This window comes from Cyrtonyx montezumae, unplaced genomic scaffold, assembly GCF_038088225.1.
Source record: "Cyrtonyx montezumae isolate F1298 unplaced genomic scaffold, pur_monq_1.0 scaffold_7, whole genome shotgun sequence".
Taxonomy (NCBI): domain Eukaryota; kingdom Metazoa; phylum Chordata; class Aves; order Galliformes; family Odontophoridae; genus Cyrtonyx; species Cyrtonyx montezumae.
In genome coordinates, this window is record NW_027072078.1 from 21,523,378 (window position 1) to 21,536,040 (window position 12,663).

At 51.4% G+C, this 12,663-nt stretch overlaps 1 protein-coding gene across 1 annotated transcript; it reads right to left on the bottom strand.

Annotated features, from left to right (window-relative positions):
- Window positions 1–399: 399 nt before the first annotated feature.
- RETREG2 (reticulophagy regulator family member 2) lies at window positions 400–12,555 on the bottom strand. Its single transcript, XM_065750681.1, has 9 exons — window positions 12,222–12,555; window positions 11,653–11,759; window positions 7,248–7,278; window positions 6,368–6,503; window positions 4,947–5,031; window positions 3,992–4,129; window positions 3,582–3,676; window positions 2,549–2,684; window positions 400–1,428 (listed from the first exon to the last, which is right to left on the bottom strand). The coding sequence occupies exons 1-9, from the start codon at window positions 12,434–12,436 to the stop codon at window positions 692–694; spliced, it is 1,680 nt and encodes a 559-aa protein (XP_065606753.1). The 5' UTR covers window positions 12,437–12,555; the 3' UTR covers window positions 400–691.
- Between the last annotated feature and the right edge of the window lie 108 nt (window positions 12,556–12,663).

Sequence of the window (12,663 nt, forward strand, 5' to 3'; positions counted from 1 at the left end):
CAGCCACTCAGTAGCACAACTCCAATCAGACAGGGAAAAACAGGTATCGCCCGACACCGTGCTCCAGCAGCAAAGTGAAAGATGCCGACAGGTTGCGGAAAGGGGCTCTTTGTTGGTCAGGACCCATCTGCTTGTGTCCCCTTACTGCCACCCTCCCCCCCCGCCAAAAAGACCCCTCGCCCACCCCCGGCTCCCGAGGGCTGTCTGCCCGTGCTCCCCTCCCCAGCCCTCCCCCAAACGAAACCTCTCGAAGTTAAAATTATTTACACTTTTAGCCATTTAAAAACCCAATAAAATAAGATTGCATATGTCCTACTGGGGGTCTGGGTATTAGCAGCAGCTACAGCTAGCTCAGTACTCGGCGTGCAAAACGAAAGACAAACAGAAGACAGACCAAAATACGGCACCATTACTAGGAAGCGTTTGCAGGGGTCGGTGCTCCGATTGTGGCATAAGGCTTCCAGGAGCTGGCTCCTCCCCGGCGGCGGGGCAGGGCCGTCCCCAGCTCAGCCAGCAGACGCCGGGCTCTAGAAGGATGGAAAGGATTTGTTATTCCAAACACAGCACATGAACACTGACGCGTTTCCATCCCCAGTCAACACAAACATCTAAAACCCGCCGCACGTTCGCCACGTTGAGTTCTTCCTTCTTTCCAGGGACGATGGAGATCAAGGGGGTGCACGAAGAAGACCTAAGACATAGATGCTGCTGTCATCGCTGCCTCCTCCTCGTCTCCTTGCTTTGGCAGCTCAGCGTGGGGGGGACAGGGGGGAGCCAGAGCCGGAGCGGCAGGAGACTCCTGCCCTTCCTGCTCCTCTCCAAGGCCCAGCTCTACATCCATTTGCTCCAGCTCCCTCTGATCCAGTAGCTCAAAGTCATCGGCTTCCTCCTCGTCCTCAGGTGAAGCTGCTGTCTCTGCCTCCGCCACTTCGGTCCCTGACAGCTGTGCTTGGAAACTCAGTTTCTCTTCGGGCTCGGCGGGGAGGAACTCAGAGAGGGAGGGTCCCTCGCTGGCCTCGGAGGACCGCAGCAGGGCAGAGAGGGTGTTCTGCACCGCTGTGGTAATGGCAGTGGTGACGATCTCCTCGCTCAGCGTGTCAATGCAGACGCCCAGGCCCGGCGCAGGGACAGTGTCTGGCTCTGCACTGCCTCCTGCCACCTGCCCACCCCCGTTGAAGTGCGTATTTACAAAATGGAGAGGAGACGCTAGGCGAAGGATGGAGAGGTCAGAGTCCGCAGCCTCCTTCTCTGCTGAGTCCAGCTCACGGGCAGCGTGGGCAAGCTCAGGACCCAGAGGCACACCAAACGCTTCTTCATCGCTCTGTGGTCCCAGATCTCTGGAATGGTATTCTTCCACGGAGGGAAACTCTGCCAGGTCCTTGGAGAATGACTCCTCCGGCTCACTGTGCAGGCTCTGCTGATCCAGGTCTGGAAGGCACCAGCATTAACATCAACATTAAGGCACGGGTCACCTTGCCTCAACCCAGGCTGCTGACATCTCCCATTCACTTTCTCCCAGCTGACACACCAGGGCTCCTTTCTGGGCATTCTCCCAGCTCAGGGAGTGCAGTAGGAAGGGATTTGCAGTTATTCCTGAGTGGCACTACTCACCTATCCTGCCCTATGTGCTCTCTGCTCCGAGAAAACCAATTTTTCCTTGCTCTCACTCTCTGCATCCAGAGCTAAAACTCTGCTAAAACCCATAGGCTCAGGGAAGTGGTGCTCATAGCACTCTCTCTCTGCCTAATCCTCCCCAGGCACTCAAGCAACCAAGCTGGAGTGATTATCTTTGCACTCCTCACTACTGACCAAGCTTGTGAGCTGTAGTGGAAATGCTGACAGTGTCTGAAACAGTGATGGAGCACCTGGTGGGAAGGCATGGCCAGCTCAGGTGCATGCAGTGCCCCTGAGTGACAGGAAGGGGTGGAGCCAGGATCCACCCCTTCCCAGACCTCATTTAAGGGTTGGCAGTGGAGGCAATGGCATCTTGCTGGAGATCTCTGTCTATCTGAGCCCCTCCAAAGGTAAGCGTGTTTTCTTCCTCTCTTTCTGCATTTGTGGCTGCTGTAGCGGGGCTTGTTTTTGTTTGCTGCAACCTAGGATTGTGCCACCCTGCTATTACTGTTGTGGTTTCTATTATGTTAGAGCATTACATAAGTCTGGCAGGGTGAGCTGTCTGACCTGTTCCAACCAGCATCACACAGCAGTGTATGACTACATCATACCATTTTTTTTTTTCTGTGGGTCCTCTCTACTCTTGTGTCCTCTGCCACTTTGCAGAGACTTTGTGGATGGCCTTCCTCCATTTCTGGAGCCACAAGGAAGTACTGGCTTGTGGGACAGTTACCAGAAGCCTGTCTTCAGTCCTGACCAACTCTGTACCACCCATAAAGCCAGGGCACACTGTTGCCATTACTGCTTCCTTCTTCTAATGTTTTTTTCCCCCTACAAACAGCTGGGTTCTCTGTGTCTTCCCATTCAGAAGAGCAGTTGCTCTAGGTCAAAACATCCCAGGTAAGGGGAGGCAGCAAAGCATCCCATTGTGTACCTTCAGAAACATCCGTCAGCTGTGGGGTGGTAGCCCTTGAGACAGAAAAGCCCCCACTCTCCAGGATGGAAGCCTCTTCATCAGAGAGTTCAGAATCTGTGATTGACAGTGCTAGGGCAGTTTTCTTCACATCCACCTGCATAGAATGAAAACATAGTGACAGGTTCCTGCATGTCTGACTAGCAGTGAAGCACCTCCATGCAGGTGAGAGCTTGCAGGCAGAAGTCCTTTGCTGGAGAGAGTGTGCAGGGACAGTATGAAAGCAGGAGGGATGTGGCAAAGTGCTTACTGCACTGCTAGTGAAGAACAGTCACAGCTCACTGGCTTTCCTGCAGTAATTCACTGCTGGAAGCTTTGTCTGCTCTCAGTGCAGAACATGAAAGAGCCAGTACAATATGAGATCAGCCTGCAGTAGTCTCACAAGGCTTCAATTTTTTTTGGGGGGGGGGCACATCAAGAAGCAAAACACCCCTTCCCTCTTACTTTCACACTAAGCACAAAGAAGCCTTCTACATATAACAGTAGCTCAAATATCTGCATTGCTTTGGAAGTTAAAGCTTTCCACCTCACTCCATGAGCCTAGCTCCAAGCTCAGAGCTCCTGTAAAGACAAACATTCAGTCCATCTCTGTGGTGCACGCACAGAAGAGTCTCACCCTGTCTGACTGAGGGCAGGAGGTCAATGTAAGAGACACCAGCACTGCTCATCTCCCTTTCCTAGCTGTGAGCAGAATGGGAGCCTAATGCAAATTGTATCAGGAAAGACCAGGAGACTTTGTCATCCTCTGAGCTCACAGCATAAGCATCACAACAATTCTGTGGGTTTGCTGGTGGCTGGGGCTTGGCTCCCCTCATCCTGCTTCTGTGATGCTGAAGTCTCTTCAACCAGATTGAAGCCAACCTTCTCCATTGGGACTCTGCAGTGACTTGTTGGTGTGCTGTTTATCCCTGTGCCCGTGCTCAGACCGCTTTTGGCTCTCAAGCCACCACAGAGAGGAAGGACTGGTTCCTATATGGGTTTGTTGTGCTCTTACCACTGGGGAGAAGCCTGACAGCTCTGCCTCGCTCTCACTCTCTGTTTCTGCTGTTGGCTCATCACCTGCTGCAGGCTCACTCTTTGCTTGTCGCTCTACAAGTAAAAAAAAAAAAAAAAAAGTGGGTTAGCTTGAGACTGAAGGAATTTTATTTTTATGTTCAACTCATCCAACACTTCTACCCTGCAAAACCACACAGGTTTCCTAGAATGCGAGAGCTTCCAGAGACAGCTACAACCGGTTGCTTTTGTTTGCTATATCCAGGACAAACCTAGTTACTGTCTCCCAGACCCTCAAGTTTCAGTCTGTTTCTCCCTGCTCCATCACATCTCTGTGCTGTTTTCAGATACTCTTCTCTCGTGCCTTTGCTAAGGCTCCACCCTGGAGTTAGGAAGAAGGTAAGTGCTTACTCTTCTTCTCGTGCTTATGGTGCAGTGTCTCTGCCTTCATACTGTAGTCCAGTTTCATCAGAACAGGCTCCAATCGTGTGTACATCCTCTGGATCAGCTCATGGTAGACCACCAGTGGCCAGAGAAGAATGCTGAGCACTGCGATAAACAGAGGGTGAAAAGACTGTAAGAGGAAGAACTGGCACAATCCAGCCCTTTATGGGGCTTGACTCTGTCAAGGGAAGAGCAGCTGAATTGAATTTGCTTTGCATTTGACCACTTAAGATCCTCAGCTTTGGTTATTCTTACTCATTCTGAAGCTGCTAAATTAGTCTGGTTTTCCTAACCGATGTCTGTTCATGTTTTGATACAGGTTTACACTGAAGCGAAACAGAAGCCCTCCACTTCAGGCACTGGTGTTCCAGCCCCAGCATGCAACAAACACCCTGAAATTGGGTGTTTAAATAACTGAATGTAAGCAAGAAATAAAATAAAAAACCTGAAACTTTTAGAAAGGTATCAGCACAGAGGCATGCTAGCAGCAAAGCACCTGAACCACCTTCGGAACTATCAGGGACTCAGGATGCAGTTAAAAAGCCTTATTTGCTGAACATGCACTTTCTTTAATAACTCTCTCAGATGGACTTGCCCTCTGTAGGAACTGAGAAACTGCAGCTTTCTGCATCTCAGAAGCCTCACTGGTGCAGCCTCAAGGGTAGAAGAGGAAAGCAATGTTTTTCGTGACAGCTCCCTCTCCTGACTTTGCAGTTGCACTGCATGCCCGCACTTAAAGCAGGAATTCCCAGAGTGCACTGCTTGTATTGATTTATCATGTAGCATAGAACTCTGCAAAAAAAAACCAAATAACAACCAAACAAAAACAACTCCAAAACCACGCATGCTTCTACCAGCATATCAGCGGCACAGTTAGGTCTTGTTTCAGAGTACGTCACAGGAGGGAGCTGCTTATACTCACAAATGATGTAGGAGATCATTATGCCTGGAACATAGTGTCCAACTACAGCCAGAATCAGGCAGCCTGAACAGACACTCATGCAGAACTGAAGGAAGAGAGGAACAAACAGAAGTGACAAGAGGCAGAGACATGTTTATGCAACCAGTGCAGGCAACCCAGTCAGAACAAAGAGAGGGATGCTCCTTACAAAGTGCAGTACACAAGCCCTTCCCCCACCAAAAGCAGTATAAGTGTTTATTTTCTTGCTCAGCTTTGCACTGAGGACATTCAGATGCTGATGGTCACAACTGAGGCAGGTTGGTTGGGTTAAGCTGTAAGCATTAGAGGTTCAAGCACCTGAAGACCAAGGTAACTGAAGACCCCATTCACAAAAATGAATCAAAGTTTCAGTGGATGGTTCTTTCTGAATAAAATGATGTTCCTTGAGGCTAGGATGGGATACTGCACACTGCAATTTCAGAGTACATCCTCTCTGAAATGTTTTAAGAAAAACCTGTGCTGTCCTGACAGAGACTGAATGCTGCTAGAGTCACCTGATGACGTGCCACTGCTCTGCAATAAACCAAGTGGCAAAAGTAGCAGCAGTACAACCCACACTCCCACCAGGCCAGGTGCTTCCTCCTCTGGAGAAAGAAGGACAATGGTGCAGCCCTGATGGTCTGTCCTGAATTCTCCTGGGGATGAGGGGTGAGAACAAGCACCCTGCAAGCCAGGGTGTGGGTGAAGAAGCTGGCTGCATCCAGCAATGAAGAGCTTTGTTTGTAACACAAGGGCCATACAGAAGCTAGGGCTCTCTAAGGGTTTTGTTTCCAATGGCTCTGGTTCCCCTACTCCCTACTGTTGGGGCAGTGTTTTAACAGAAGAGTAATCAGCAGTGACAAAAACCCACTCCTTTTGGCATGCTGGAACCCAGCAAGCCTGATATGACCCTAGTAGCCGGTCTGTCCTATCTTAGAGGTGCTAGGGAAACTCCTGTCTACAGACCTCTCCTAAATAATATGTCATAGCCATCAGAGCATGGCTTTTGACATACACTCAGCAACACTGCCACATTTAGCTAGCAAGATAGGTAGGACCAGCTTAAAGGGTTGAACAGAACCCACGAACAGGGCAAATCCTGTAGGATCCCCTTTCTTACTCCTAATAACAATCTAAGAGCTTCCTTTGCACGCTGAGCAATAAAACTCAGTACAGTTAGCTGTTCACAGAGTACAGTAAGTTCAGGTCCTGTTTACAAACACTAGCAGCCAATCACTCAGGAATTAAGCTTCCCAAGGCACAGAGTCTGAAGGGAAGGAACAGCAAATGTTAAGCAGGGATAGCAATTGTAAAAACATTGATTTGTTTTTCTTCCATCTCCTAAGGCCATCAGCAATGGAAAGAAAAGCCCCTGCAGGGAAGAGTAGGTATCTCCATCTTACCTTGGCAGGATTTTGTCTCTTGTACTGTAGCAGTTCCTGCAGGTACAGCCTGAAGGTGACCCAGCTCTCTGCCAGACAGTGGCACAGCTCAGGGACACTGAGCAGGTGAGGCTGTGCCCCTGAAGTCACGCCCTCGCTAGAGACAGACAAGAGTGAGAAGACAATGTTTGAATACAGTCTGCTTGGTCTGGGGTACAGCTGCACAGGGACATGTAGGTCCCTACCAAAGGCTTGACAAAGATTCTGACTGCATCTGCAACTGAACTCTGGAAGACACTTGACTTGTTGACATTTTTTTTCTCTTAATCAGGAAGAGAGTCAAGAGACAGCTGAGCCAAGCAGCAGCAGCAGACACACCTCACAGCATTCCCATGCCACAGGCCCAAGATGCAAAGCAGTTTGCCCAAAGCCACAGAGACAGAAGCATCGGAGGTGGAACCAGTTAGGTGGCTCTCTCTGGCACCAAGCCCCAGGTCAGCAGAGCACAGTGCTCAGACCTGTAACCACAGCCGAGCATGGGAAGCCAGCTACGCTGCCACAGGCAGCACGCATGGCCTGCAAAAGTCAGTCTCAGGGATTTCTTGCTCTCTGGAGAATTCTTAAAATAGTCCAGGACATATCCAGGGAAGAAACCTGAGAGATCCTAACAACAGAAGCACCTGAGCTTTATTGCTGCTCCAAGAATAACTTTTCCCAGAGTCTCAAACTGTGGCTCTCGAGCTGATAAACAGCTCCCTGTGCACAAGAAACCACTACCAAGGTTTCACAGCAGGAGCCATGCAGTCTACTGACAACAACAAAGAGAGCAGGTGAGATCACCGCACTAAATGAAGGCATCCCCACTCTCCTCTTGCACCGTGGAGCACATTACTGAGCTTACCTGTCCCCTCCTGGCTCCTCACACGGCTGAGCTGTAGAGAGAACAGAGAAGAATCAGCCAAGTGAAAAATAAAACTTGACACTTTTACCACTCAAATAGAGCACAGCTGGAAATGTATCATCTTCAGCTAGGGATGCACCCTGGGGACTTATCTGTGCTCTCAAGCAAGCAGAAATCACTGGCTTGGAGTTTGTACTTGGCAAGCTTCAGTGAAGGCTGAAGTCCCACCCCCACGGGACGTGGAAGCAGCACAAAGACAATCGCAGCTGCCCAGCCCTTGTCACTCACACAGGACTGTCAGCACAGTCCCGGAGCTGTGCAAAGCTTCAGCTGCTGTCTTGGAACTCAACATGGCGCTAGCAGGTTCCAGTTGCATCTCCCTGAGACCAGACCACAGCTCCTGGCACGATGCTGTGTACAAATGCCAGAGATCTCACTGCTGTCTCTGCCCTTTCCCATGGAATTAAGTACTAAATACCAGACTCATGCATAATTATCTAATTTTAGGGCTCTTTCATGCCTCCTGACAGCCCTTTGTGCCAGCAACGCACAGATATAACTACACTACTAAGTCTGGACAAGAACAAGGCAAAGCTTCTGCCATTCCACTCTGCACCCAACCCAGAGACAATCAAACAGGGACTGAAGGTTGGAGCAGTGCTTCAGTGGCAGAGGTCACACAGGTCTATGCTCTAACCAACAACAAACTTTGTTCAGGCTGCCAAAGAGGTTCTCAAGATTGATGAGATGCTATCTCGCACACCACCCCATAAGCAGGACTGAAATAATGGAAGAGAGTTTATGTTCAAAGGTCAAAGTACTTGGTAGAAATGTGCTTAAAAACGCCACACAGGCAAAAAGAGTTTCAAAGCCCCCGCGGAGTCACCAGCCAGCTGCAAGGCTCAAGAGTGGTAGTGACTTCCCCAAGGAAAGCAGCCTCATCACCATTCTCCCAAGGCAGAAGATGCTGGGCCAAGTATGTCAGACTCCTCCTACCACTGCAGGCACCACACCAGTGCAGTGGAGCGGGAGGCCATCCGCAGAGGGGAGGAGGCAGTTCTTTGAGAGCATGACCCAGATTTCCAGTAATCCGGCCTGACAAGAGGAGCCAACTGCTCTCAGCCTGGGCTGCCCACAGCACATTGGTGTGGCTGCTAGGGTGGCAGAAACTCAGACCGACCACCTCAGCAAGTGAAAGGAGTGTTAGGGATGCAGGTGTAACCCTGGGGGGTGGCTGCTTCTCTTTCACAACTGCTGCTGTTGTATTTTGTTATTGTACGCAGACAGCAGAATTCCAGCTGTCTCTCAAAGCATCATCTTTTATCTGCAGTGAAGCACCAAAAAAAAATGCATTTGGCATGGGCCCCTCTGTGATTGCTGCCCGTACCAGCCACCAAACGAGGCTCTGGAATGCTCGTCACAGTCCACCGGATGGATGCACCAGCAGCACAGCGAGCAGGGTGGCACAGGAGCTCCACTCCACTCAGATTGGCTGCTTTGGTCCAAGCCATCAAAAACATGCCAGCAGAGGGAGCGAAACAGTTCTCCTCAGCTGCTTCTGAAGGCTTCAGGGACTTCTGGGAGCTGCAGAACGCTTCAGCAGGCTGCAGAGTGCCCACGTGACTTAAGCTCTCTGGCAAAACAAGAGCTGTCTTTAAACCAACAGTCTTTTGCTTCCTGTGGTAGTGTAGTCTGCCTGCTGTCCATCCCAATGCACTGGAGCCTTAAACCAGCAGGAGAAACACTGCAATTGCAATAAATCCACACTGATTATTGCTGATAGGACATGCTGGCTTAGGTAAGGCTTAACTCCAACCTGTGCTGCAATACTGCCTAGCCCCAGTACAACTAAGCCAGCTAGAACACCCAGCTGGCCTCACATCATCAACAACCAGCTGAACTCTTGCTGTCAGCATTTCATACCCGACGGTGGATTAATACAAACTGCCTGACATACAGCAGACTCTTCTGAGAGAGCAGTCAGCCACACAAGAGTTTAGGTTACATGCTGGTACTGACAAATTATCGCTGATGGATTCCTTGGCTCTTACAGGTTTTCAACACTTCCCCAAGAGGCGTTCTTCATCTGCATATAAACTTCAGCTAGAAAGCAGGGGCCCTTTTTAAGGAATGCCAGCATTCAACTGCTGTTCTACACTAAGCTGTGACCAAAACACACTGCTAAACAATGCCACAAAAAGACATTGGTACTCCATAGCTACTTCAGGAGAAAACTGAGGTGCTTCCCAAGTCCTTACACAACATTAAAATGGAACCCCATGTGGTGGCAGTTACATATGGAGAATGCACTCATGATAAAAATATGCTGTCCTATGTGACAGGGCCTGTACTGGAAATGCTACACGGCTTGAAGCAGTGATGGAGCACCTGGTGGGAAGGCAGGGACAACCCAGGGGAGCTCAGCTGCATGCAGAGCACCTGAGTGGCCAGAAGGGGTGGATCCTGGCTCCACCCCTTCCCAGACCTCATTTAAGGGTTGGCAGGAGGAGGTAAGGACATTTTGCTGGAGACCTTCCAAAGGTAAGCAGGTTTTCTTCCTCTGATTCTGCACTGGGGTTTGTTCTCATCTGCTGTAGCCTAGGATTGTGCCTTTCTGCAATACTGCTGTACTTTCTATCACGTTATAGTGTTACAAGGCCCAAAAAGGTTGTGTAACTCAGTGTTATTAGTGTATCCCTGATCACAGTGTGAGTAACTGCAAAATATATGCTGAGGTTTTAGCATTCCTTAAAAAATGACATAAGCAGTCACCTGAGACAGAGAGAACTGCCACAAGCAGAGGTTTGTGTGTATATGTGCTCATCTGTAAAGGTGTGGTACTGACCTACTTTCAAAAGCTCCTGGAAAGGCTTATAGGAAGCACTGAGGAGGAAAGCCACAAAGCTACAGCTCTCCTCCAGCAGGAAGTGAGAGCCACACAAGAATCCTAAGTATTCAGCAGTGCCAAGTCAACAGGAGGCCCCCGAGAAACACAGGACACTGTTCCTTCCTTGTAGAGGCTGAGGAAATGTGGTCTAGTGGACTATATCAAAATCAGGGCTGTGACCTAACTAGGTATACCAGAAAGGTGGCCCCGTTCCTGGCTTTCTGCAGTTGGGAAGCATCAGAGAGCCAGAGGGGAATGAATGCAGGGAAGAAAAGCACTGAGGAATTCAGTAGAATGTGCACTGGCTCCATACAGAACTGATGACAGAGGGTTAGCTGAACTCCTGAGTTGTGGGTGTTTTTTTTTTCATTCCTTGCTGTTCTACATCACACACTGATTTCAGTATGGATTTCCCTTTCCTCTGTTACAGCACAACTTTTACAAGCCTGGTATTTTCGAGAGAGATTCTACCCCCACCTGCTTCAATAACACCATTCTGTATTGGATACCAAACCTTTGCAGTTCTGGATGTGTTTCAAGAGAGATGTTTTGGGTTGGCTTTAAACTATTCCCTAAAAAAACAATGTGAATAAGCAGGAAATTAAATTGGCCAGTCCAGTTTGGCTGCCTAGCTACCTGAACCACACAAAGCAAACAGTTTTGAGACTACAGCTGAAACATATCTTATCGGGACTTCTGTGAAAGCACCCTTTAAGTCAGTACCCTTACAGGTCAAATAAAGGGCACCTTACAAACGCATACATAGAGGGGCTTTCATTCAGAAACCCTCCTTAGAGCAGGAGGGCCCCAAGCTGCCTTTGAACCACAGCAGTGACTGTGTAAGGTGGGTCTAGGTGCAGTTGTTTAGAAAACCTTCTGGAGAAGGAGCCACTCAAAGCAGACAGCAGCCTTCCATCCTGTCATCGTTATGAGAGTGTTCTCCTTGTTGCTTTCCTGTCTAATGTTGGCAAAGACCTTTCAATAAGTGGGAGAGCTCAGCCAAGCGATGCTGCTTGCTGATTAGCTGCAGCCCAGCTGCTGTTCAGAACACAATAGGTGAACTGTCCCTGATGCCACTGCTCCCTACCTGCTGCACAGAGAGGTGGCTCTCATCTGATCTGTTTCTTCCAGGGCATAAGCCCACGCTATGCTTAACTGAAACCAATGTAATTTAAGCTCCCACTTCTTTCTGACAGCTCAGATCTGAAATGATCCTTCTCGATGAGACCTCAAGGAGAGAAAGGATGCAGCACTAACGCTGCATCATCCCTCTCAACAGCTGAGCTGGCTTGGACACCCTTAGTCACTCTCTCCATGAACTGCTGACAGCATTCCTAAGTGCTGGCAGCAATTGTGTCAGTCCTCGAGGGCTCTGCTGGCTTGGGGGTACATCCTGGTACCTGGATGTAAACAGGCAGGAGGCAGCAGTGCCAATACTTGTAGTTACAGTTGGGACAGGGCTGACACAACCTCTGGCAGAGCTGTGGCCACCAGGACAGCGCACTACCCATCACATACCTGGGAAGTCAAACAGGAACCTAGGCTTCCATCTCTCCAGCAAGAGGATGCCAAGGAGAGACATGCTGAGGAGAAAGAGGGGTCTCAGAGAAGTGGAGGAAAACAACCTAAAAATCAAAGGAGAAATCATTAGCTAGGGGACGAGGTGCTAAGCTACTGCTCCGGATGAGTGGAGACGGCTCAGAGCAGACACATCCGACTGCTGCGGGCACCCACGGCTGCCCCCGGCGCGCTGTCAAATGGCGCCGGTGCCCGCGGGCAGACAGCAGCGTGCCGTCACCCCGCGCTGCCGAGCTCCTCCTCCGGTTGTAAAACGGGGCCGGCGCTCCGTGCGCTAGCACGACTCCCCGAGAGCCTGCGGGCGGAGAACCGAAATACCAACGGCGCTGACCCGCGCCTCGGAGGAATCACCCCGGAAACCGACGCCGAGGAAACGCGCTCGGCGCTGTCCCTCCGGTAAGGAGGGGCGCTCCCGGGGGCTGTGCCACAGCGGCGAGCCTGGGAACGGCAGCCCCGCGACGACACGCACGTTCCCCCCCGCATACCCCGCGATGATGCCCCTCGCTCACCAGAGCGCCCCGCCGAGCGCGGCGGCGGTCACCAGGCTGTGCAGCGGCCTCTCCCACACCAGCAGCCGCTGCGCCGCCGCCAGCGCCGCCTCCCAGCCCCGCAGCCGCTGCCGCAGAGCCAACGCCAACCGTTCCGCCGCCGCGGCCGCCGCTTCCTCCTCCTCCTCCTCGGCCGCCGCCGCCGCCGCTTCCTCGGCGCGGACGGTCGCGGCCATGGCTGCGCGCGGGCGGGGCGGGAGGGGGCGCTGTGGCCGCCGCCGGTAGCGGTCGCGGCGCTGCAGCGGCCCGGCCGGGCGGCACCGCCTGACAGGGACCGGCGGCCGCTGGCGCCGTGCGCATGCGCGGCCCGCCCCTCGGCGGAGAGCGCTGGGGAGGGAAAGGCCGCGAGTGCGCGGTGGGTTCGGAGGCGCCGGCACGCTCTGCGCACGCGCGGCAGCCGCGC